General features: G+C 51.7%; 1 protein-coding gene across 2 annotated transcripts in view; it reads left to right on the plus strand.

Annotated features, from left to right (window-relative positions):
- The window catches only part of ANXA11 (annexin A11), a 42,288-nt gene extending 25,114 nt beyond the window's left edge, over nucleotides 1-17,174 (plus strand). The window contains exons 2-15 of one of the 2 annotated variants that reach the window (XM_070781842.1): nucleotides 538-600; nucleotides 2,053-2,165; nucleotides 3,053-3,439; nucleotides 4,704-4,791; nucleotides 5,035-5,129; nucleotides 5,761-5,874; nucleotides 7,995-8,085; nucleotides 8,459-8,538; nucleotides 8,673-8,729; nucleotides 10,761-10,854; nucleotides 13,223-13,318; nucleotides 14,315-14,373; nucleotides 14,573-14,695; nucleotides 16,395-17,174. In XM_070781842.1, the coding sequence (XP_070637943.1) occupies nucleotides 546-600; nucleotides 2,053-2,165; nucleotides 3,053-3,439; nucleotides 4,704-4,791; nucleotides 5,035-5,129; nucleotides 5,761-5,874; nucleotides 7,995-8,085; nucleotides 8,459-8,538; nucleotides 8,673-8,729; nucleotides 10,761-10,854; nucleotides 13,223-13,318; nucleotides 14,315-14,373; nucleotides 14,573-14,695; nucleotides 16,395-16,454 (1,512 nt within the window). In that variant the 5' untranslated portion in view covers nucleotides 538-545 and the 3' untranslated portion in view covers nucleotides 16,455-17,174. The other variant, XM_070781843.1, reaches the window with a different exon arrangement.
- The last annotated feature ends 5,365 nt before the right edge of the window (nucleotides 17,175-22,539 follow it).

Below are 22,539 nucleotides of genomic sequence, written 5' to 3' on the forward strand. Positions count from 1 at the left end.
ACTGCCTCGCTTGATCAGATGAGCCCTCCTGAGGGCTCTCCTTACTTCTGGGGATGGTCATCCCGTACCCGGGGATTCCCTTGGCGGGTGAACCAGAGGCTGGAGAACAAAAGTGTAGTTTGGGGCAGATCCAGTTTGGAGCCCGCTGTGGATTGCTCAGGGTCTGTAGGTTGGGCGCAGGGAGATGGGAGCATGGGCTTTCCCCAGTGCTGGATGGATGGTAACAAAGAAATCCAGGCAGATAGACCTGGCCCCCTGAGAATGAGATGGGAGAACAGCGTCACACGTGCAGCATCCCTGTCAGCACAGGTGGGAGTGGAGCCTGGGTGAAAGGGGTGTACAAGGTAACTCACCAGCTAGTGGGTGGCGAATCCTGTAATGCCCCGATTGCTGTTTCTGGCAGGGGCCTGGTGGGTAAAGAGTGAGCTGGGTTGCCCCACCCCAGGTCAGGCCTGATGCAGCTCCTCCTGCTGGGGCTGGCTTGTGGGTGTCACTGTTCTCCAACGAGCCTGAGCACACTTTACTCTTTCCTTTCAGATCTAGCTATGAGCTACCCAGGCTACCCCCCGCCCACAGGTGGCTACCCACCAGGTGCACCAGGTAAGAAGGTCTGGGGCCTGTGGGGGAGGGATTGCCCTCTCTTCAAAGGGTCTAGGCATGGAGAGTGGGGGAGTGATGGTGCTTTCCAGTCATTTCCTTGCTCCCTTCATACCTGCACAGTGCAGCCAGATGGGAAGGGGCTGGAGAAGAGCTTGGTCCTGGGGCCAGGTGAGGCCAGGGTTTGAAGCCACTTATGAAAAGCCAGGGTGAGGCCAGGCCCCAGTCTCTCGCTTTATTAGCTGATAGGAACAGACGAACATGTTCCATTCTCTGAGACTCAGTTTTCTCCTTTGCAAATGAATTCAAGCGTCTCCATCACGGGGCTGGCCCAGACAGGGCTGCGATAGCCGGGTAGAGGCTCTGGCACAGGGTCCTCTGGAGCACTGCGCGGTGGCACTTGCCCTGTCGCTCCTCCTGCCCTATGCGCACGGTTCGTGGTTCCCAGCAGCAGGGCCCCTGCGCGCAGGACGGGGAGGTAGTCGCTGAAGGTCAGATGCTGCTGCTGCAGCTGCTGCTGTGGGCCAGTAGCACTTCCACCTCTGTCGGCACCTGAGCAGGAAGAGTGGGAACTGGCAAGTGACTCTGGGGAGCTCTGTCCTAGGTGTCCTGGAGCTGGACAGCCACGCTGGAGGCCCCCAGGGCCTTTTCGCTGCCATGGACAGGGCTGTTTCTGATGGGCCAGCCATGATGCTAGCTGCTGTGCTACTTGTGAGGGCTACGGTGAGGGCTGTCACATGAACACTCACCGGGCTCCCAGCTAAGCCCTGACTGGCAGTAACTCTCTTAATCCTCCTTATAGCAATCGAGGCCATCACCAGTTATCCCCACTTCACACGAGGAAGCTGAGCCAGGATGGCTGAGTGCTCGCTCAGGGCACATGCCCCGGTCCTGCTGGTGTCAGAGCTGGGACTTCTTACTGCTGTTCCCCGACTGTCCTCCTGACAGCCAAGCCCTGTCTGCCTCTGTCCTGTCATCCTGCTTCTCCCTGCCTCCTACAGACGTGTGGTGACAGCATACAACCAAATCAGCGGGACAGCCCACCCCACCCGCTGTGCTTTTCCGTCACTCTGCACTCTGAGTGCTCCCTGAGCTCCGTACTCTGCTGGGCTCGGCACAGCCTCCCTGAGTGACCTGTCTGTACTCCTGGTCCATGGTGGTGAGCCCAGGAGAGCAGGTCTGCCCTTGGCCCTCTGCCTTCATAGCCCACAGAGAGTCTTGGGAGTGTTTGCTGAGTGGTCCTTCCTCCCTGAAAAGTGGGGAAGGTTCCTTATTTATTCTCTTCTCTGGCAGCAGGATCAGGCTAGACTCTGTTGCCTGAGTGTTTTCATTGTTGCCTGTAGGACGGCCCAAGGCCCTGCTTGGCCTCCTCTCTGACCGCCTGGGAGCTTGATGTCTCTGCCTTGTCCTCTTGGTGGGTGATCGGGGGGCTGATGGACTGGGTGTTGCTTTCAGGTGGCGGTGCCTGGGGAGGTGCTGGCTACCCGCCACCCACCATGCCTCCCATTGGGCTGGATAATGTGGCCAACTATGCAGGGCAGTTCAACCAGGACTACCTCTCAGGAGTGGTGAGTCCAGCCCGCCCACTGGGCTGCCCTGGGGGCCACTCTCGTGGGACCAGAGGGAGAAAGGCTGCGGGCTTCCACGGTGTCAGAGGGGTGTGTGTTACCCGAGGGCACGGAGGGTGTCGAACCGTATCTTAGGACAGAAGGGTTTCCATCAAGGCTCCCACCAGTTCACTGTCCCTCTGTGCGTCTCGTTTTTCTTGACGGTAAAGTGAGGGGTAGGGGAGTGTGTTGTGCTGTGTGGTCTTCCAGGTTCCTTTCAGCGCTGAGGGATTGGGTCGGGGTGAGGAATATGCATTGTGCACCTTCTGTATGCGCTCAGCATAGGGACGGGAGGAGGGTGAGGGGGTGTGTGTGTGTCACGCACGTGTGACTGATGCAGGTGTGTGTTGTCTGTGTTTGTACATGTGGATGACTGTCCTGGTTGGGCCTGGGGGCAGGTAACACAGGCAGGCGTGCTACTTTTGATTTGCTTATAAAATGGTGGATTTTATAATCTAAAGATAAACGTATGCGCAGTGTAAACAGTGCAACCACTACATAGTCTAATTTGCACCAGGCCCATTGTAGGTGCTGGGGATAGAAAACCCCAGCCTAGGAGTGCCTACCATCCACTGGGGGCAGACAGTGGTGTTGTGTTAAAGCGAGTGTGGCTGCTGTGGTGCACAGGCAGGTTAAGGGGTCAGTGGTGCAGGCGGAGGGCATGTGGGACAGGTGGGTGGGCTCGGTGGGCCTGCTGAGAGGCTGGTGGTGCTCGGAGTCAGCTTGAGCCGAGTGTGGCTCCGGGGCGCCCGCTGCAGGCTCAGGGTGGGGAAGGGCAGACAGACGATGGACTGTGGCCTTACCTCTCCAGGGCTGTTAGTCTAAGGCTCTGCTTTGTGGACTTTCAGGCGGCCAACATGTCCGGGACGTTTGGAGGAGCCAACGTGCCAAACCTGTACCCGGGGGCCCCTGGGGGTGGTTACCCCCCAGTTCCCCCGGGGGGGTTCGGGCAGCCCCCTCCCGCCCAGCAGCCTGTTCCTTCGTATGGAATGTACCCGCCCCCTGGAGGAAACCCACCCTCCAGGATGCCTTCATATCCGCCATACCCAGGGGCCCCTGTGCCAGGCCAGCCCATGTTGCCCCCTGGACAGCAGCCCCCAGGGGTCTACCCTGGACAGCCGCCCATGACCTACCCTGGACAGTCACCAGTGCCACCTCCTGGGCAGCAGCCAGTGCCAAGCTATCCAGGGTACTCAGGTTCTGGGACTGTCACCCCTGCCGTGTCCCCCGCTCAGGTAAGTGCCAACCCTGTGCTGCTGCCTGTCCAGGCCTGGCCCTAAGGGCCTGAGACACGTGGCCTAGTGTCCCCTTGCAGGGATGCGGGAGGGCTCAGCCCTGTAGCTCTGACTTGTGGTTTTCAGTGTCGCTTTCTCACGGACTCCCCACCCCTGCTTGCGCTCCTGAGGGCCCAGGGAGCCGCCCTGTTTGTCCCAGCTTGGTTAGAGGGTCCCTGTGCGAGGCGGGTCTGAACGCTCCAGGTACTCTTCATTCCTCTTGTGTTATTTACAGCCTGGGTGTTGTGAGAACTGTCTCAAAAGGCCTTTGCCCGGTGGCTCTTAGTCTTTAATCTCTGGATGTGCCCTCCCAGACTCAAAACCAGCCCCTTTGAGTGTGGAAAATTGTTGGCGGTTCTTTCAGGACTGCTCTTGGCTCATTTTGGAGAGCAGTTCATGTTTGCAGAGCCTAGAATTCATTGTCATGGTTACACAGCCAAACCAGCCAAGCACAGGGCTAGTGGAATGTGGTTGACTAATATTTTTAGCCAGAGGGTCCATTCCCCTCCTTCCCCAACACCCACACATCCCCCTACCCCTGCCCTGCTCTGCATCATCCCTCTCTGCCTTCCCCTCATCTTTCTCTCAGCTTATTTCCTCTGTTAAAGCCAGTTTGTCCTAGATCATCCATCAAGGGAGAGTTTAGGCAGGAAAAATCCAGTGTGCTTGGAGCATAGCCGTCATTTGAGGAAGAAGTCCAGCAGGCAAGAAGGTCCTAGAGTCCAGAACACAGTGCCAGGAAACCAGAGTGAATCCAGGAGGTAGCCGGTCTGCATGTACCATCGTGAAGGCTGGACACTTGAAGGCATCCCGGAGGAACACCTGTTTCTGATGTGCACAGAGTGGGCTAAGCAGGCCTGTTAGGGGAGCCCCGATGTGCAGTGCTGAGGCCTTGAGGAGAGGCTGGAATCCTGTTCTGAGGCCTCCCCTTCATCTGGAGCCCTGGCCTGGAGGACCCGGGCATAGGGTAGATTTTCAGCATCAGGACTCAGCTCTAGGTAGGCTCCTCGCCATGGGAGCCCGGCAGATGCTTCAGTGCCAGGACACGAGGACAGGCGATGGTCACATTAGGCCGACTCAGTGTTGAGTCTCCTGTGCTGTCAACTGCAGGCTCCTTCAGGTACCCCAACTTTTAGAAGAAAGGTCATTTCCAGAGTCTGGACAGGCAGTCTCACGTCTAGGAAACGCAGCATCTTACTGTCTGTCTGTCTGTCTGTCTGAGTAGTTTGGAAACCGAGGCACCATCACAGATGCATCTGGCTTTGACCCCCTGCGAGATGCTGAAGTCCTGCGGAAGGCCATGAAGGGCTTTGGTGAGAGACCCTGGGTGGCACGAGTCCCAGCTGCCTCCCCCCTGACTCCCTCGGCAGTTACACAGTGGCTCTGTGGGCTGGGGTCGCTGGGTGGAGGCGGCCTGGCCCCGTGTTAGAGAAAGAGAGTGGATGTGGGGATGTATCGCGGATGCTCAGGAGAATTGGAGGGCCCAGGCCAAGAAAGTCTCTAGCCACAGAACATCCCTGTGACCCCACGCCCACTCCCACCTCTCCTTCCACCAGGGACTGACGAGCAGGCCATCATTGACTGCCTGGGTAGTCGCTCCAACAAGCAACGACAGCAGATCCTCCTGTCGTTCAAGACAGCATATGGGAAGGTGAGTGTTGGTTCCTGGGACCCACAGGGAAGGTCAGGGGTTCCTTTCTGAATCAGGGCATATCCTCCTGATAGGAGCAGCCTACTCCTGCTTTTCCCTGGGACCTGGATCTCCTAGATGGACCGTAAGGCATGTTAGGGCATTTCTTGGTGGCTCTCAACTGATGGCATCTTCTAGAGGCAAAGGATGCTCTGAAGCAGAAATCCCAGAGTCCACAGGGTACTGAAGTTTGCTGAGAGGTGCCCAGGGATCTGGGTTCTGTCCTGGCTCTGCTGTGACTCACCGAGACCATGGGCAAGTTATTTCTCTTTGAAGGAAGAGGCTTTAAGTACTGAACACATAGAAGTTTGAATTTGGGGGCTTTTGGATCTTATTAATGGAAAGATAACCACTGAGTACATATAGGCTAGTACATGCAGGCTAGTGTTCTGGCCTAGTGTCTCTCCTACGTTAATGGGCTATGAGTTCCCTGGGAATCTGGTTCAAATGCAGGTTACAATTCTGTAGGTCAGTCTGGGGCCTGAGGTTTGTCTTTTCTGTAAATGCTGCTGGATCTGGGATATTGTTCCCTATTGGTCACCTCCGTGGATTCTCAAAATAGGTTTTTTTGTTTGTCTAAATGTCCAATTAGGATTTGATCAAAGATCTGAAATCTGAACTGTCAGGAAACTTTGAGAAGACAATCTTGGCCCTGATGAAGACCCCTGTCCTCTTTGACGCTTATGAGATAAAGGAAGCTATCAAGGTGTGTATGTTCTGGCGTGTGGGCATGATGGACAAAGACCTAGACCACGTGTGTGTCTTAGCTCAATTAGTAGCTACTGTTGTCAGCACAGCTCCTGGGCTCCAAGTGCTGTAGAAAAGGGAACTTCTGGTGGCTCCTCCAAGAGGCAAATGAGGCATCACTCATCATCAGGGAGCATCTGAGTCTCTCTGCCTTAAATGGTGGGAGCTGGGGTTCAGAGGAAATCAGTGATCAGTGGTAGTAGGGGTGGGAGGAGTGGCTGACGTCATCCTCATTCATCAGGACTCTGTTGTTAGCAGATAACAGGACACTCTTGAGGAGCTTAAGCAGAGCCAGGGTGTAGAATCAGGAGGATAGAGACAGCAGCCTGACTCGGAGAAGGACGGGACTGGGCAGCATTTCTCAGGCCTGCTGCTTGAGTGTCTGCTTTATTCTTCCATCTGCTTCTGTGCCTCTCCTTCTTTGGTACAGCATCCTTGTGGGCCCCTCCCCGAGTACCTGTCAGAGATCCAGCCGCAGAAGAGGCCAGCTGTCCCTTGATCCAAATTCCGAACAGGAGGCAGGTTTTGATGGACTTTGTTTGGGTTCAGCCTCCCCCTAGTCCTGTGACTGCCAAGACCCTCAGCAGGGGTCCTGTGGATGGGCTGGGGCCACTCCCACAGATGGGGGAGTCCTTGTGAGCTGAGCAGGTGCCCCAGAAGGAATCTAAGATTCCTCAGGGCCTAGTGGGCACAGTGACTCTTCCTGCCCCGAAGGGACATCCCCTGAAACTAGGTTCATCTCTCCGTGGGTGTCAAAAGACACAACTAAGCCAAGGAGCAGGAGAAAGTGACTCTGTGGACTGCAGCCTGCCAGGCTTGTCTGTCCATGGGATTCTCCAGGCAAGAATACTAGAGTGGATTGCCATTCCCTTCTCCAGGGGATCTTCCAAATCCAGGGATCGAACTCGAGTCTCCTACATTGCAGGCAGAATCTTTACTCTCTGAGCCACCAGGGAAGCCCAAGAAGCAGGAGAAGGATTTATTACTTGCAGCAAGTAAGAACATCAGGGGTCTTTCCCAAAGCAGTGTCTCCTGGAACTGCAAAATTGGGGAAATTTTAAGCTAACACATACATATTCATGAAGGGGCTTGAATGGTCCACAGAGTCCATACCTAAAAAGGTCAACATCATCATCCCTTAGGTTCCAGTTGTTCTGGTGGTTGAGTGCCCAAGGGGGTTTAAATTCTGTAGAACAGCTCAAGAAAGTGCTTCGGGCTTGTCTTTACCATTGACGCAGAACCCAGGGTCTTTACATATGTTTTGTTATCTTGCCTATCGCTCTGTTGTTCCCTTAAGGACAAGTACTGTGGCCAGGCTTAGGTCACAAAATGGTTTAGGCCAGAAATGGTTTCTCTTATGTCAAGAAAGTCCTTCCTCATTCTCTTGCTTCCAGGACACCTACCGTATGTGCCCCCAGTATCACTCCCATTTTATGGTCAAGGAGCCAGAGGCACAGAGAGGTGAAGTAACATGCCGAAGGTCACACAGCTAGTGATCATCAGAACCAAGAGGCAACCCGATGCAGAAGCCAGGCTACTGACCCTGTCCCCTGCCTCCTCACTGTCCCTTCCTTAGCTGTCTCTTCCATCCTCAATGTTGTTCCCTTTCCTTAGGTGTCTCCAGATGCTCCCCTCTCCACTATGGGAGTCAGGTTTTCCCACATGTTCATGCTCTTGCTTTCAAACCGTTTTCTCAGTTTGTCACCTTATTCATGGACTGAATTGGAATAAAACAGATCTAGGTCCGCCTCTCAGCCCCACCATTTACAGTGTGGTCTTGGACAAGTCACCACACTTCTCTGATTTCTTGGTGTCCTGGAAGATGGAATGGGGATAATCCTTCAAATGGACCTCTATTTGTCACCATGTTGCTATCTTTCCTGGGACTTTCCTGGGACTGTGTGGGGAGTTTGGCTGCTTCAGGCCAGGGTAGCAGCAGCAGCGTGACAGGTGGGTCTGTGTCTGTGGCCTCTCCCACTGGGGTTTGTTTCCTGTGGGATCATGGCACCTGCTCTCCCCTGCGTGCCAGCAAGGAGGCTGTCACAAGCTCCTGCTCTGTCATGCGCTCTGGCTCCGCAGGGGGCGGGCACTGATGAAGCCTGCCTGATCGAGATCCTGGCCTCCCGCAGCAACGAGCACATCCGGGAGCTGAACAGAGTCTACAAGACAGGTGAGGCTGGCCCCAGGGCCTCACCCGCCTGGGCCACACCCTCTCCCTCCAGGGGCCTGAACTCTTCCTTCCTGACCTTGTCTCCTCATCTCCTGCCATCCCTAGTACACTGGGCTTCCATCCCAGGCCCAGCCCTGCTTGCTGTTTACACAGAAGCAGGTAGCTGGGGTTAAGGGAGGGCTGAGGGAGAACCTGGGCGTGACTAGGGCCAGGTCAGCCTGGGAGTCATAGCCCTCCTGGTCTCCAGCTGTATGTTCCTGGGGGCCGGGTGGGCCACCTGTCTCCTCGTGCCAGTGCTCACTGTTGGCTGTGTGCAGTGGGCAGCTTGGTCCACGGAGCTACAGGGTGGCCCTTCCCTGCATCTCCCTTTCAGAATTCAAAAAGACCCTGGAGGAGGCCATTCGGAGCGACACTTCAGGGCACTTCCAGCGGCTCCTCATCTCTCTCTCTCAGGTACTTTCCCAGGGCAGAGCTTGGGCCTACGGTAGGGAGAGGTGGACGTCTGAGTCACGGGGAAGAGGAGCAGGGATGGAGGGAGGGATGTGACTCCAAGGAGTGGCCTTGCCTCACAGCCTGCTTCCTTTCAGGGAAACCGGGATGAAAGCACAAACGTGGACATGACCCTTGTCCAGAGAGATGTGCAGGTGAGTGTGATGGCCGCTTCCCTGGCTTCCTGAGCAGGGGCGTTTCCCACTTCCGTGTGTTATGAGGGGTGGAAACAGCAAAGATTAGGAGTGGATTCCAGACTCTCTGAGTTTCACAGGCTCTGCTGCTTATCAACTGTGTGACCTTGAGCGGGTCACCCCACCTCCATAGTCTTCAGTCTCCTGCCCTGTAGGAGGGACCATGTGGGATAATATTAACAGTTGGTAGATCAGTGATGGATGTGGGATTTCATGTGACTCGGTACTTGTCTTGTGTTTGATTGACTAGACCATTATTCTGTTAAGCTTTTGATTTGAACCTAGAAACCAGCTGCCATGTTAGTTGTGTAGCCTGAGAATTCTGCCCTTGTCCCCAGCCTGGTGTGAACTGCAGACCAAAATGGGAACTGTCTCTGGCCGTTTCCTCTCCTTGTCCAGGCATCCAAGCGCCTCTCAAGAGGAGTTTGGGTTTCCCACTGATGATGTCAGACCACCGTAGCAGTTCTGGTTGGAGAGGGCCCTGGCTTCCTGGTGGGCTGGCGGGCACCAAGGTGTCCAGGTGAGGACACTGAGGCCCAGGAAGGCAGAGCTGTGTCCCAAGAGACCTGGAGGCAGAGCCTGGACAGAGGCCCAGACGCCTCGCTCACTCCCTGTGCCCAGACAGTGCCTGCCCCTGCCCTGGTCCCGGACCCCTCCTTAACATCTCCCTGGCTTGGGACCCCCATTTCCATAACTGAACTCAGGGCTGGACATCCTCAAAGCCCCAGGCTCTGGCCTTGGCCCTGTGGGGATTTTCCCATTGCTGTTTCCTGTCCAGGCCGTTTCTTAGCTCAGGCAGAAGTTGCCTTGGTTGAAGGGTTTCGTGCCAACTACTCTGCCTTCTTACCTCTGGACCTGCTTGGCTTCACCTTGATTTGTGGGGTCTCTGAGCCCCTGATGGGCACCTTCTGCCCTCAAACATTTGTGCCTTTAAGTCCACGAGCTGCTGCTACCTGAGGCTCGGAAGGCACTTTGGAGCTGTCTGGTTCAAAGGTTACCAATTGGCATATATACTGAGCTTAGACCTTAAGAGGAAACTGCACATTCTTCCCATTTACAAACATAAAATGGTGTATGCAATGAAATGGTAGGCACCTATCACATGAAGTCCCACATCCATAGCTGCGATCTATCAATTGTAATAGTTACTGTCTTATGTGTTTCCGCTTCTAGATAGGGAAACTGCCTTTAAGATGAGAAATTTCATATGGACATCTGGATTTCTGGCTCCTCTGGTAGCTCAGTTGGTAGAGTATCTGCCTGCAGTACAGGAGACCCAGGCTCAGTCGGTAGAGAATCTGCCTGCGGTGCAGGAAACCCAAGTTTGATCCCTGGGTTGGGGAGATGCCCTGGAGAAGGAAATGGCAATCCATTCTAGTATTCTCGCCTGGAAAATTCTAGGGACAGAGGAACCTGGCGGGCCATGGGGTTGTAAGAGTTGGACACGACTTAGCAACTAAACCACTGCATGAAAAGTGGATCTGGGGGCTGTGAGCCTTGTTTCTCTGTCCTGTTCTCAGCTGAGAAGCACCTCTGTGTAGTCCCCATGGTCCCCACCACTCTCCGGCCTTAAACTGCCCTGATTCCTGCATTTAAGTTACCCAGTGGCCCCTTCGGGCTTTCAGGTTGGTGACCCTGAATCTAATTCACGCTTCCCACGTTAGAGCTGAGAGCACTGAGAGGGCCAGTGACCTGCCTGGAGTCCCGTGGCAAGAGGGTAGTCGAGCTAGAGCTGAGGCCTGTGTTCTCCTTTGTTCTGCTGCCCCTTGGTTCCTTGCCTGTCCCGGACCCAGCGGCCTCGGCTCTCCTGGCCCAGGGGATGTGTGGATGGCATCTGTCTCAGCACAGTGAATGGAACTCAGCTGGGGCCCTGCCCCCCTTTCCCACCCCTCTGGGCTTCAGGGCCCAGAGATTCTGCCCAGCTGTCCTAGGTGACCTGGGCCTGGAGTCGGGGGTGAGGCCTGCATGCCTATCTGTCCATCTTCTGTCCAGGAGCTCTATGCAGCCGGGGAGAACCGCCTGGGAACAGATGAGTCCAAGTTCAATGCGATTCTGTGCTCCCGGAGCCGGGCCCACCTGGTGGCAGGTAAGGCTGTCCTGGCTTCCCTGTAGCCAGGAAACGGATTGCAGAAACACTTGGCAGTTCCTCACTGCAGGGGCCTTTCACTTCCTTGAAAGAGCCCCCTAGTGGCGATTTACAGGATTTTATCAGCGTGTTTCCAGCGTATGCTGGCATCTGGTTCTGAGGAAAGCGAGGGAGGAGGTGAGAGAAAGGGGGTCGTCCTGATGGTTGGTATCTTTACCTGCTAGAATTTTTTCAGAGTTTTTTTGTTTGTGAGCAGTTTTTAATTTCTTTTTTTTTATTGAAATATAGTTGATTTATAATGTTGTGCCAATCTCTGTTGTACAGCAAAGTGAATTAGTTTTACACATTTATACATTCTTTTTAAAATTTTCTTTTCCATGGTTTATCCCAGGAGATTGGATATAGTCCCCTGTACTATACAGGTGGAAGCCCTGCTGACAGTTGCATGGACTTAGGTGTCTATCTTGAATAAAACAGGGAGCCAGTGGAGGGCTTGGTGTGAGGGAGGGGTGTGATTTGACTTAGGTTTTGCAAGTGTACTGGCAGTTGTACTGAGAAGAGTGACGGGGTCTGTGGTGAAGAAGGAAACCAGTTAGGAGACGGCTGCGTCAGTCCAGGGGAGCAGTGATGGTGGTGTGGACAGCTGGTAGGGGCCGGTGGTGAGAAGGGGTCAGATCCCGGCTCTGTCTGCGGATGAAGTGGATGTGGGGTGTGAGAGAGAGAAAGGACCCTGGGATTTGTCCCTGCTGTGCCAGTGGGAGAGGGCGGGGCCCTTGACTGAGAGTGGGAGGCTTTAAGGAGGGAGGGAGCCAGGAGCCACAGATGCCGTGCAAGCCTCTAGGTTTGTGAGCCCGGAGGGCTGAAGAGGTCTGGCTAGAGGTGGAAGTTTGGGAGCTGAGTGGGTTGAAGGAGTTTGAGGCCCCGGGACTGCCTTGGGAGGGAGCGCAGCGGTCTGAGGACAGGGCTCTGGCCATGGCAGGAGACTTAGGAGGGACACCCAGAGAAAGGGGTGTCCTAGAGGCCAGCAGGGTCAGCGTATAAGAGGGCAGGTGAGGATGGAGAACAATGACCACACCTAGCCGCGGGGTGGGGTCTCCAGCACCCACTGTGTGCATGCACTGAGCCTTTAATAAAGGCCAGTAGACGCCATTCTCCCACTTTACAGATGAGGAAGGGGGTGAAGGGCAGCTGGGGAAGTCAGGTACCCAGCTGGTAATGTGGCAGAGCTGGCGTTTGCCCTCAGCTGCCTGCCTCCACAGCACACACGTGAGCCTCTGCACTGCACTGTAATGGAGCGTGTGCGCACACATGTTCATCTTGGTCATTAGTTATTTTTATAAGTATGAAATGTGTTTGTAGCACATCAGAACTGCACGAATGATACTAGTCAGGAGAAAAGAGCTGAGCTGAGTTGGGCACAGAGGTAGGAGGAATCATGATTCTGATACGCACACGACAGCAGTTTGGAGAAGACAGAAACTGAGACCTTGGCCAGGGAAGAGGAGGTTATATCCTGGGGGCAGAGCTCAAGGTAGGACCCGGGTCTCCATGGCTCCACCTGCCTCTCTTGGAACCCGTGGGTGCTCAGCCCAACCCAGGGTAAGCTGGGGTGCCGGAGTGGTGGTAGCTTACAGTCAGATTGAGAAAGACCGACGCACAGAATGGAGAAGGGCTGGGACTGGAAGTGGTGGGTCTGAGAAGAGCGTATTGGTGTCAGGGCTCCTGGACAGGGGATTGTGGTACAGTGGGTAAGCGGAGGCGCTGGTAAGGGGACTGAGTGAGCAGGCCGGGGGGCGGGGGAGTGCACTTGCCTGGGGGTGAAGAACCGGCAGGCTTGAGAGCTGGGCCAGTGTGGTCACTGGGACCGCCTAGGGTGCCAGGAGCAGAGTGGGAGGGGCTCTGGGAGGAGGCAGAGCTCTCACCACGCGTCCTGTCCGAGTCAGCTCGGGCTGCCATAATAAAATACGACGGGCCGGGTGGCTTAAACAGCAGAAATCTGTTTTTTCCCAGTTCTGGAGGCCAGAAGTCCAAGATCAAGGTGCTGGCAGTGATGGTTTCTCTTGAGGGCTCTCTCCTTGGCTCGCACGTGGCCCCTCCTTGCTGTGTCTGTGTATGCTCTTAGTTCTGTGTTTACAGCCCTGGTGTTTGCTTGTGTGTTCAAATCTCCTTTTCTTATAAAGACACCAATCAGATTGGATTCGGGCCCATGCTGAGGGCCTCATTTTAACTTAATTACCTCTTTAAAGACTATCTCCAAGTACAGTTAAATTCTGAAGTCCTGGGAGTTGGGACACTTCAACAGAGGAATTTGGGGCGAGCGTCAGGGACAGAATTCAGTTCATAATGTGTCCCTCTGTCTTCCCACTAGTTTTTAACGAATATCAGAGGATGACAGGACGTGACATTGAGAAGAGCATCTGCCGGGAGATGTCCGGGGACCTGGAGCAGGGCATGCTGGCTGTGGGTAGGTGTCTCAGCCCGCCTGCTGGGGCCTGGGGTGTGTTGTGAGTTTTCTGGGTGCTCACCCACCCTCTGGTTGAGGACGAGCATAGTGAGAGGGTCCAAGATTGTTAAATCCAGCTGCCAACGCAGTGAAATCAGGCTGCTTCCTGGATCACTGTGTAGTTGTGCCCCCAGCGGTCTTGTTTGTATTTCAAGCCCAGCCCCGGGGAGGGAGCTGCAGTGTGAGCACCAGTGGGAGCACGACCAGCCGCTCTCCGGGAGGAAGATGACTCACATCCTGCCAAGTCTTCTCTAAAAATACATCCCTGCAGGCAGTTGTCAGATGTTTGTGATGGAAACACGTGGAAAGATTTTTTTTTACTTGCAACAGCAAAACAGGCCCTGGCTGAGGAAAGCTGGCGTAGCTCCCAGGACGCTGTGCGCTTCCCACAGTGCCTGGGTTCTGTCCTCCAGAGCAGGGCCTGGCAGGCTCTAGGCCAGTCCTCCCCCAGCCCTCCACCTGAGAGTTTGGCCCCTCTTTATACCCACTTGGGACTATCACAGGTTGTCCATCTTCTGCTTTGCTTTTCTTGGAGCTTTCTCAATGGGACAGGTTCCCCTGTGTCCCCCATGGTAGGTATCATGGCCTGAGAACCCTAGTTAGATATTCATTCTGCTCAGACATCCTTCCCCCCAGTGTCACGCCATCCCAACAGGTCCCCTCCTGCCTGAGCAGCTGTATGATTCCTAACTACCATCCACATTCCTTCCCTACACAGCTTCCTCCATCACACTGGTTACCAAGAAAGGGGTTGTATTGGTGTCCAGGCTCTGCCTGTTTCTATTCCAGAGGGCTGGAGCCAGGATCGTGGGATAATTGAGCCTAAAGGAGATGAGGGAGGAAGATGGATGCAGTGGTGTGTTTGATGGACAGTCGGCCTTCTAAGAGGAGGCTGTGTGCTCCATGCCCCCCTAGACTGAGTTTTCTGCAGATCAACTTATGCTTTCTCTCTTCCAGTGAAATGTCTTAAGAATACCCCAGCCTTCTTTGCTGAAAGGCTCAACAAGGCCATGAGGGTAGGTAATCCCCAGGTGCAGGGTCTGGGTGAGGGGGGTATCTCAGCCCATCCTGTGATTGGGACCTTGCTCAGGGGAGGAAGCTTGAGGAAAGCCAGCCTTCCTCCAGAAGGGGCGGGGAGGGGCCCAGGGCCTAGGAAAGGTAGGGACTGGATGTTGAGGAGGTCCATAGCTCACGCCCTCGGGCCACTCTCTTTAGGGAGCCGGAACCAAAGACCGGACCCTGATCCGCATCATGGTGTCTCGCAGCGAGATCGACCTCCTGGACATCAGAGCAGAGTATAAGCGGCTGTATGGCAAGTCGCTGTACCACGACATCACGGTACGGGCCTCCGGGGGCCGTCTGGGCTGTCTGCCTGGCCGCTCCCCCTGTCCCCTTTGCTCCTCCTCCTCACAACTCCTATGGGCTTGGCCTCAGCCAAGCGTGGGCTTCTCGTCTGTGGTCCTCTACTTGCCCTCGTCAGCTTTCACTTGTTCGCCTGCATGCACAGCAGCAGCTTGTCAGCTCCTGATAGCAGGGGGAGTCTTGACCTTGTTCTCACCCCACCCTCCATCCCAGCATCCAGCACAACTGCTGTTCAGGAAATGGTTGGCAGAGGAGGGTCCACAATCAGCACGAGACTCACAGTACCACCCCCCACACACATGTACACCTGGGGCCTGGCCTTCAGAGTCCAGCCACCCTGTGGATCTGGCATCCATCAGTGAGAACTCAGGTCCCAAGCCCCCCAGAGGGTGCATGGCTCTGGCTCCCTGACGAGTCACCTCTTTCAGCTTTATGGTGGGGGCAGCACAGGAAGGCAGTTCAGAGCAAGAGCTCGGGGGTCACACCACTTGGGGTCCAGTTCTTGCTTTTCTATTAATATTCACTCACTGTGTGATCTCACACAGCTTGCGTAAACCTCCCTGAACCCTAGTTCCATCACCCTTAAGATGACCCCACCCCAGAAGTGTTGGATCTTGAAGGGAGTGGCCCATGTGAAGCGTACTGTACGACATATGCGTGTCTAATAGACTTGAAGGGAGTGGCCCATGTGAAGCGTACTGTACGACATATTCGTGTCTAATAGACTTGAAGGGAGTGGCCCACGTGAAGCGTACTGTACGACATGTGCGTGTCTAATAGACTTGAGGGGAGTGGCCCATGTGAAGCATATTGTACGACGTGTGCGTGTCTAGTAGACACTAGTGCCTCTTTATCACTGTGTGCCAGGGACAGTCTGACAAATTGGTTCCTATTGCAGAGCGATGGGGAGGAGGGGCTTCTGATAGTCAAATTCTGAACTCACATGAATCCTAAAATTGAAACTGCCACACCCAGGTCCTGATTTCAGACTCACTGGTGTTTGATATTGGGCATCTTTTTGAGAGAAGCTTCTCTCTCTCTTCTTGGCTATAGAAACAGTGCTGCCGATAGCAGTCTTGTGTGTGTCAGTAGGCTGTGGGCATCTGGGATAAGGCATAGGCCTTGCCCTTAAGGAAGAAAATGATCAGAAATTAGCTCACTGTGGCCTTACTTCTAAGTGCAGTGGACAGTTGGAGGAGAGCTCAATGTGAACCGGGAGCCGAAATGGTAACTGTCTCCTCCACTGGACGGTCGTATCACAGTAGATGACATTTCCGGTAGAGGACACGGTGGTGCCTTATGGTATAATCCCCGTTGAGTGCAACAGAAATGCACTGGGCAGAGGCCGCCATCAGTTAGACCTGGGTAGGGGTGTTTCTGGCTGTTTAAACATTTTTTGTGTTTGTTTTTCAAATTCTGACTTTGATCACTGGGGTGAATACAGCTTTCAGTTTTTTTGGTGGAGGAGACTAGGGAGGCTGAGCTGCACTGTCCATGGTCCATGCACCTGTGAGGCCAGCATGTGAGCTGCTCACCTGCTCAGCAAAATGGGAAATTCCGTAAGATAGGGCCACCTCTCTGTAAGGGCACTTTGGGCAGAAGAAAATCAAGAGCCAGGAAGCCAGAACTGGTCAAGCCTTTCTTAATTTGATGTCTTACTCCTTTCTGTGACCAGGGAGACACTTCAGGGGATTACCGGAAGATTCTGCTGAAGATCTGTGGTGGCAATGACTGAGCAGTGGCTGGTGGGTCACTTCTGTCCACCTGCTGGCAACAGCAATGCCAGGAAAAGGCCAAAAGAACGTTTGTCTGTTTCTAACAAATCTACAAAGTAGCCCCCAGGTGTCACAGTTCAGACCAACTGTAGAGCCTTGGCCCCATCTCCTCCCCCGCCCTCGATCCGTGCATTGTGCTTGTGCCCGAGAACCTAGTCAGTCTCGAACTCTCTCAGGACGCCTCCTCCCCATCCCGACCCCTCACAGCCTCTTGCAGCTAAAGTAGATGTTTTGTTTCCTGACTCATGCAGTCATTCCTCTTTGCTTATGGCTGAAACTCTTGGCTTCCTTCTAGTCATGTAGTTTTGTATGTTTAGAGGTTTTTTTTTTTTTAATATATAGTTGCAGACAGTTGCATACACATCTTTGCTGCATACAAAGTTTGGATAAAAGAGGTGGGGGGTTGGAGTGCCATGTCTTCACTGAGGAGTAAAAGGGAAAACCTTTCAGGATAGACTCTGCATCTGGTGAAAATGTGTCATGAGCTTTGTTGTTGCCAAACTCACTCCTTTTTAGAAAAGAAAAGGCCAGAAAGTCATCTGTTCTTTCTTCTACACAAACCACAAGAACAAAGCCAGCTCCCTGCCAGTGACAGGGCTTCTTGTAATTGAGAATGTGCCTTAAACCTGAATGTTGATGGCCAAATGCTGTTTCCAAATTAAAGTCAGCCAGCTCTGGAACGTTCTGGAAGTGTTTTCCTGGTGCCAGTTTGCTTTCTCATGCTTCATGATTCTGCCCTGTAGCTTAGGGGTTCCATCCTTATTAACTCGTGAAAAGTTATATGGCTTTAAATAGAAACTTGTGCTTAGGAAACCCTGAATGTAAGTAATTTGCAGGGACTGGGCCTTAAGGACATGAGAAATGGGGGTTCCTGAAATCTTTGCTCAGGGCCTGGATGCTGAAAAGGCACACAGGGTTGTGGGTAAGACGTGGGTACAGTGAAGTCCACTAGGGCAAGGAGGAGGAGTGTGGCCCTTCCCCCAGGTCTGGAAGGAAGGCCACAGGCAGAAGGGAGTGTGCATGACTCCTGGGGGTAGCTTTACAGCAGAAAGTCGGAGAGGCATGAGATCAGCTCCTCCCCGCAGGGACGCTTCGGTGTGAAAGGGGGCTCCAGGCGTGGTCTCACGGTGGGCCCTTTGCCCCTTTGTTGGTCGTATCAGGAGAAGTCGAGTCCAGAAGGGGCAGACTTTGTAGAAATCGTTGTGTCTCATCCAGAAGCCCAGAGCTTGTCTTCTGGTCAGTGGTCTCCACTCCCTTCCTGGTTTTTTATGTTGAAAGTTTAGAAAGGAGAGAAGCCAGAGGCTAGGGTGTGAGCCCAAGTCTGCTGAGCCCTAGCAAGGGCTCTAGGGAGCGCCTTGTCCACAAAGTAGACATCTGCTTTGGGACACCAGTTTGTTTCCTCCCTGCCTTCTGGACACAGAAGAGGAGATGGCCTAAGGGGCATGAGCTGGACAGAGCCTGGTCTACCCTACCAGAGAAGGCTGCTGTGGGCTCTGGAATGGGAGGCAGGCAGGCCCTGCTTGTCAGTTCAGCTCTGCCTCAGTTCCTGTGCCTGGAGGCCCTTGACCAAGATCCAGCATGCTTGGCCATCCTCGTGCTTTGTCAGGGAGTTATATTCCTAGCATAGAAATCAAGCAAAATCGTTCCCCCAGGCAGATACTAGCTTAAAATGTTTGCTTCATCAAACCTGAAAGCTCTCTGCTTGTGTTCTTTTAAAAACAAGGACATCGTTTCTCATTCCTCCACCTGGCCCTATACAGGGTTCACTCTCAGCAGAGGATCCAATCAGTCAAGCCCCCAACTCTACAAGGGGCTCTTATCCCCTCCCACTCCTTGGAAAACTCACTTTGGCCTAATACTGGTGTCCACTCTGAACCCAGTGCAGCCCCGAAGCAGAAATAACACTGGTCCAGGAGTCAGGCATCCCTATTATGGCCTCAGCTCAGCTACTGATTGGCTGTGTAACCTTGGGTAAGTTACTTCTCCTCTTTGGGCCTAAAATGAAGGGGAGACTAGATCAGAGCTTCTTAAACTTCATTGTAGTCAGCAAAAATGGTAGAGTAGGGAACTTGAAAAGCCTATTCCTCCAAAAAAGTGACAAGATGGTAAAAACTGTCAGAATCAACTTTATGAGAAATCTGACAATGAACTGAAAGTTTGCAGCAACCAAAAATAAAAAGCTTTAAAAAAACAAAAACAGTCTTGGTAAGAGGGTCTTGGGGCATTCTCACTTACCCAGCCTTATCCTCCTCATCCCAGCTTGCAGCCTCAAGAACAGCATCCACAGTCCTTTATAGGTTCTTAGCAATGGATGGAGCAGAATGGACCTTGTTCTCAAGAATTATGGTTGGTTGTTTTGATCTGTCTGGTTGCTTCCAGGAAGACTGACTCAATGACTTTCTTGTATTTTACCTAATTCGGAACTCTCGCAAGGTGCAGGTGGCAGCCCTCAGGGACATTTTGAAGGCAGTTTCATTAGCACTAATGCCTGGAGAGAGGGGTAACAGTTGGGGCAAACGGGTGACAGGTTGAAAAGTTTGGGGAGCACAGGCTGACAGTGTGATGCTTTGCAGAGTCATGGTTTTGGAGTGCTCCCACTAATTCCTGGGGATCTGGAAGGCCAAACGCATGTTCAGGGCTGGGCATATGCTCAGAAGACTTGCCTCTGGCAGACCTTCAGGCTCTGCATTTGCAGGAAGTGAATGCTACTGCAGAGTCACAGACTGGCTGGCTGAGTATCAAAAGATTGCCTCCAGTACACACACAACACATATGTAAAGACTGGGAGATTGGGGTTTTGTTGTTCCAGGAGTTAAAGGAGATAACATTGAATCACTAGAGGCCATTAAGTTAGCTGAACAGATATTTCAGTGGCCACACTTGACAGAGAATACAAACTTTTAAAAATCAGTTCAGAAAGTCACTAGACAAACTACAAGAAATTCAGCAGCAGCAACAACAAACTCAGGAAGGGGAAGAATATGATTTCCAGAGTTTTCACGTAATGTTCAAAAAATGCCCAATTTTCAACCAAAATTACAGGGCATGCAAGGAAACAAAGTATGACCCATGTACAGAAAGACAAGATCACAGAGGTTCAAGAAGATATTTGAGAAAGCAGAAGAAGGAGTTGGCAAACTTCAAGATAGGTCAATTGAGATCTCCCAATCTGAGGAGAGAAGAAAACGGAGCCTAAGACCTGTGGGACATCATCAAGTATATCAACATACACATAATGGGAGTCATGGGAGAGAGAAAGCAGAAATATTTGAAGAAACAGTGGCTGGAATCTTACAAATTTGATGAAAGACATTAATCCACACATCCCAGGAACTCAAATCATAAGGGGTATTTTTATGAAGATCTCCTTTGAGACACATTATAACCAGAGTGTTGATAGACAAGGAATTGTGAAGTCAGCAATAGAGAACCGACTTGTCACATACAAGGGATCTTCAAAAATATTAACACCTGATTTCTTGTCAGAAACCATGGAGGCTAGAGGGTTATGGGATGACATATTCAATGCACTGGGAAAAAATGTCAACAGGAGTCCTGCTGCTGCTGCTAAGTCGCATCATTTGTGTCCAACTCTGTGTGACCCCATAGACGGCAGTCCACCAGGCTCCCCTGTCCCTGGGATTCTCCAGGCAAGAACACTGGAGTGGGTTGCCATTTCCTTCTCCAATGCATGAAAGTGAAAAGTGAAAGTGAAGTCGCTAAGTCGTGTCCGACTCCTAGTGACCGCATGGACTGCAGTGCACCAGGCTCCTTCATCCATGGGATTTTCCAGGCAAGAGTACTGGAGTGGGGTGCCATTGCCTTCTCCCCAACAGGAATCCTATATCTAGCAAAATCGTCTTCAAAATTGAAGGAAAACTTAACATTCCTAGGTGAACAAAAATTGAGACAAGTTTTTTGCTAGTAGACTATGAGAAATGCCAAAGAAAGTCCTTCAAACTGAAAAGAAAGGAGACTGTAATTAAAATCCACATGAAGAAATAAAACATTGTTAAGGTATTAACGTGGCTAAGTCACTTCAGTTGTGTCCAACTCTTGCCATCCTATGGATGCCAGGCTCCTCTGTCCATGGGATTTTCCAGGCAATAATACTGGAGTGGGTTGCCATTTCCTACTCCAGAGGATCTTCCTGACCCTGGGATTCAACCCGCATCTCTTATACCTCCTGCACTGGCAGGCAGGTTCTTTACCACTGTGCTACCCGGGAGGCCCATAAGTACTTTATATTTAAAGGGAGTAAATGCTCCAATTAAGAGGCAGATGTTGGCAGACCAAGGGCACACCCTAATAAAATTAACCCATCAAGACATAACTATAAATACATACACATCTAACAGTAGAGCCCCGAAAAGTCAGAAACATGACAATGGAAGGGAGGAGGAGTTAAGCAATAACACCTCACTTACCCTATTGGATAGAAGAGACAAAAGGAGTAAGATACTTTAGGAATAAATTTAACCAAGGTGGTGTAAGACACACACACAAAATTCCTGTGCTCATGGATTAGAAGACAGTACTGTGGAGACAGCAATACTCTAAAAATTGATCTATAAGTTCAATATGTATCAAAACTTCAACTGCCTTTTGTCCATGTAGACTGGCTGATCCTAAAATCCATAAGGAATTGCATGGAATTCCTTAAAAAGCCAAAAGAGTCTTGAACAAAGAGAACTCATAGTTCTTAATGTCAAAACTTGCCACAAAGCTGTAGTAATTCAGTGTGATACTGGCATAAAGAAGGTATATAGAAACATGGGCTAGAATTGAGCTGTAAACCTTATACTAGTGATTTTTGACAAGGGTGCCAGGGCCATTCAGTGGGGAAAGAATATTTTCTTCAACAACTATCCACAAACCAACTAATGAAGTTGAATCTTCACCTCACACCACATATAAACATTGACCTGAAATAGCTTTAAACAAAACAATGTAAGAACTAAAGCTATAAAAATCTTAGAAGACAGGAATAAATAATTCATAACTTTGGATATGTCAATGGATTCTTAAGATTGATACCAAAAGAACAAGCAAAAAATAGATAAATTGAATTTCATCAAAACAAATTTGGATATCAAAGGACACTATCAAAATAAGACAACCCACAGAATGGGAGAAAACACTTGCAAATCATATTTCTGATAAAAGGTTAGTATCCACCTTAACATAAAGAACTCTTAGAACTCAACAGCAGAAAAACAACCTAGTTTTTTAAATGGGCAAAGGATTTGAATAGACTTTCTCCAAAAAAGATAACAAAAGTGACTCACAAACATGAAAAGATGTTTAGCATCACTGCTGCTGCTGCTGCTAAGTCGCTTCAGTCGTGTCTGACTCTGTGCGACCCCATAGACGGCAGCCCACCAGGCTCCCCCCTCCCTGGGATTCTCCAGGCAAGCACACTGGAGTGGGTTGCCATTGCCTTCTCCAATGCGTGGAAGTGAAACGTGAAAGTGAAGTCGCTCAGTCGTGTCCGACTCTTAGCAACCCCATGGACTGCAGCCTACCAGGCTCCTCCGTCCATGGGATTTTCCAGGCAAGAGTACTAATCATTAGGTAAATGCAACTTAAAGCCATGAGATACCACTTCACATCTAGTGTGATGGCTGTCATCAGTGAGATGTGTTGGGGAGGATAAGGAAAAAATTGAAAATCTTATATATTGCTGGTAGGAACATAAAGTGGTACAGTTGCTTTGCAAAAATGGTGAATCTTCAAAAACAAAGAGTTACTGTTTGACTCAACAATTCCATCCAAAAGAAATGAGAACACATACCCACCCAAACTTATGCATGAATGAATGTTCATAGTGTTATTCAGAATACCCCCAAAGCGCAGACAACCCACGTCCACAGATTTGATGAATGGATGAATAAAATGTGATATAACTACATAATGGAATATTATTCAGCTGTAAACAAAAATGAAGTATTGATACAACATGGATGAAGCTTGAAAACATGGTAAGTGAAAAAATGTCAGACACAAAACATTAGTGATTTCCAAGGGAGGGTGAGAGAGGGGATG

Source organism: Bos indicus, chromosome 28, assembly GCF_029378745.1.
Source record: "Bos indicus isolate NIAB-ARS_2022 breed Sahiwal x Tharparkar chromosome 28, NIAB-ARS_B.indTharparkar_mat_pri_1.0, whole genome shotgun sequence".
NCBI classification, from domain to species: Eukaryota; Metazoa; Chordata; class Mammalia; order Artiodactyla; family Bovidae; genus Bos; species Bos indicus.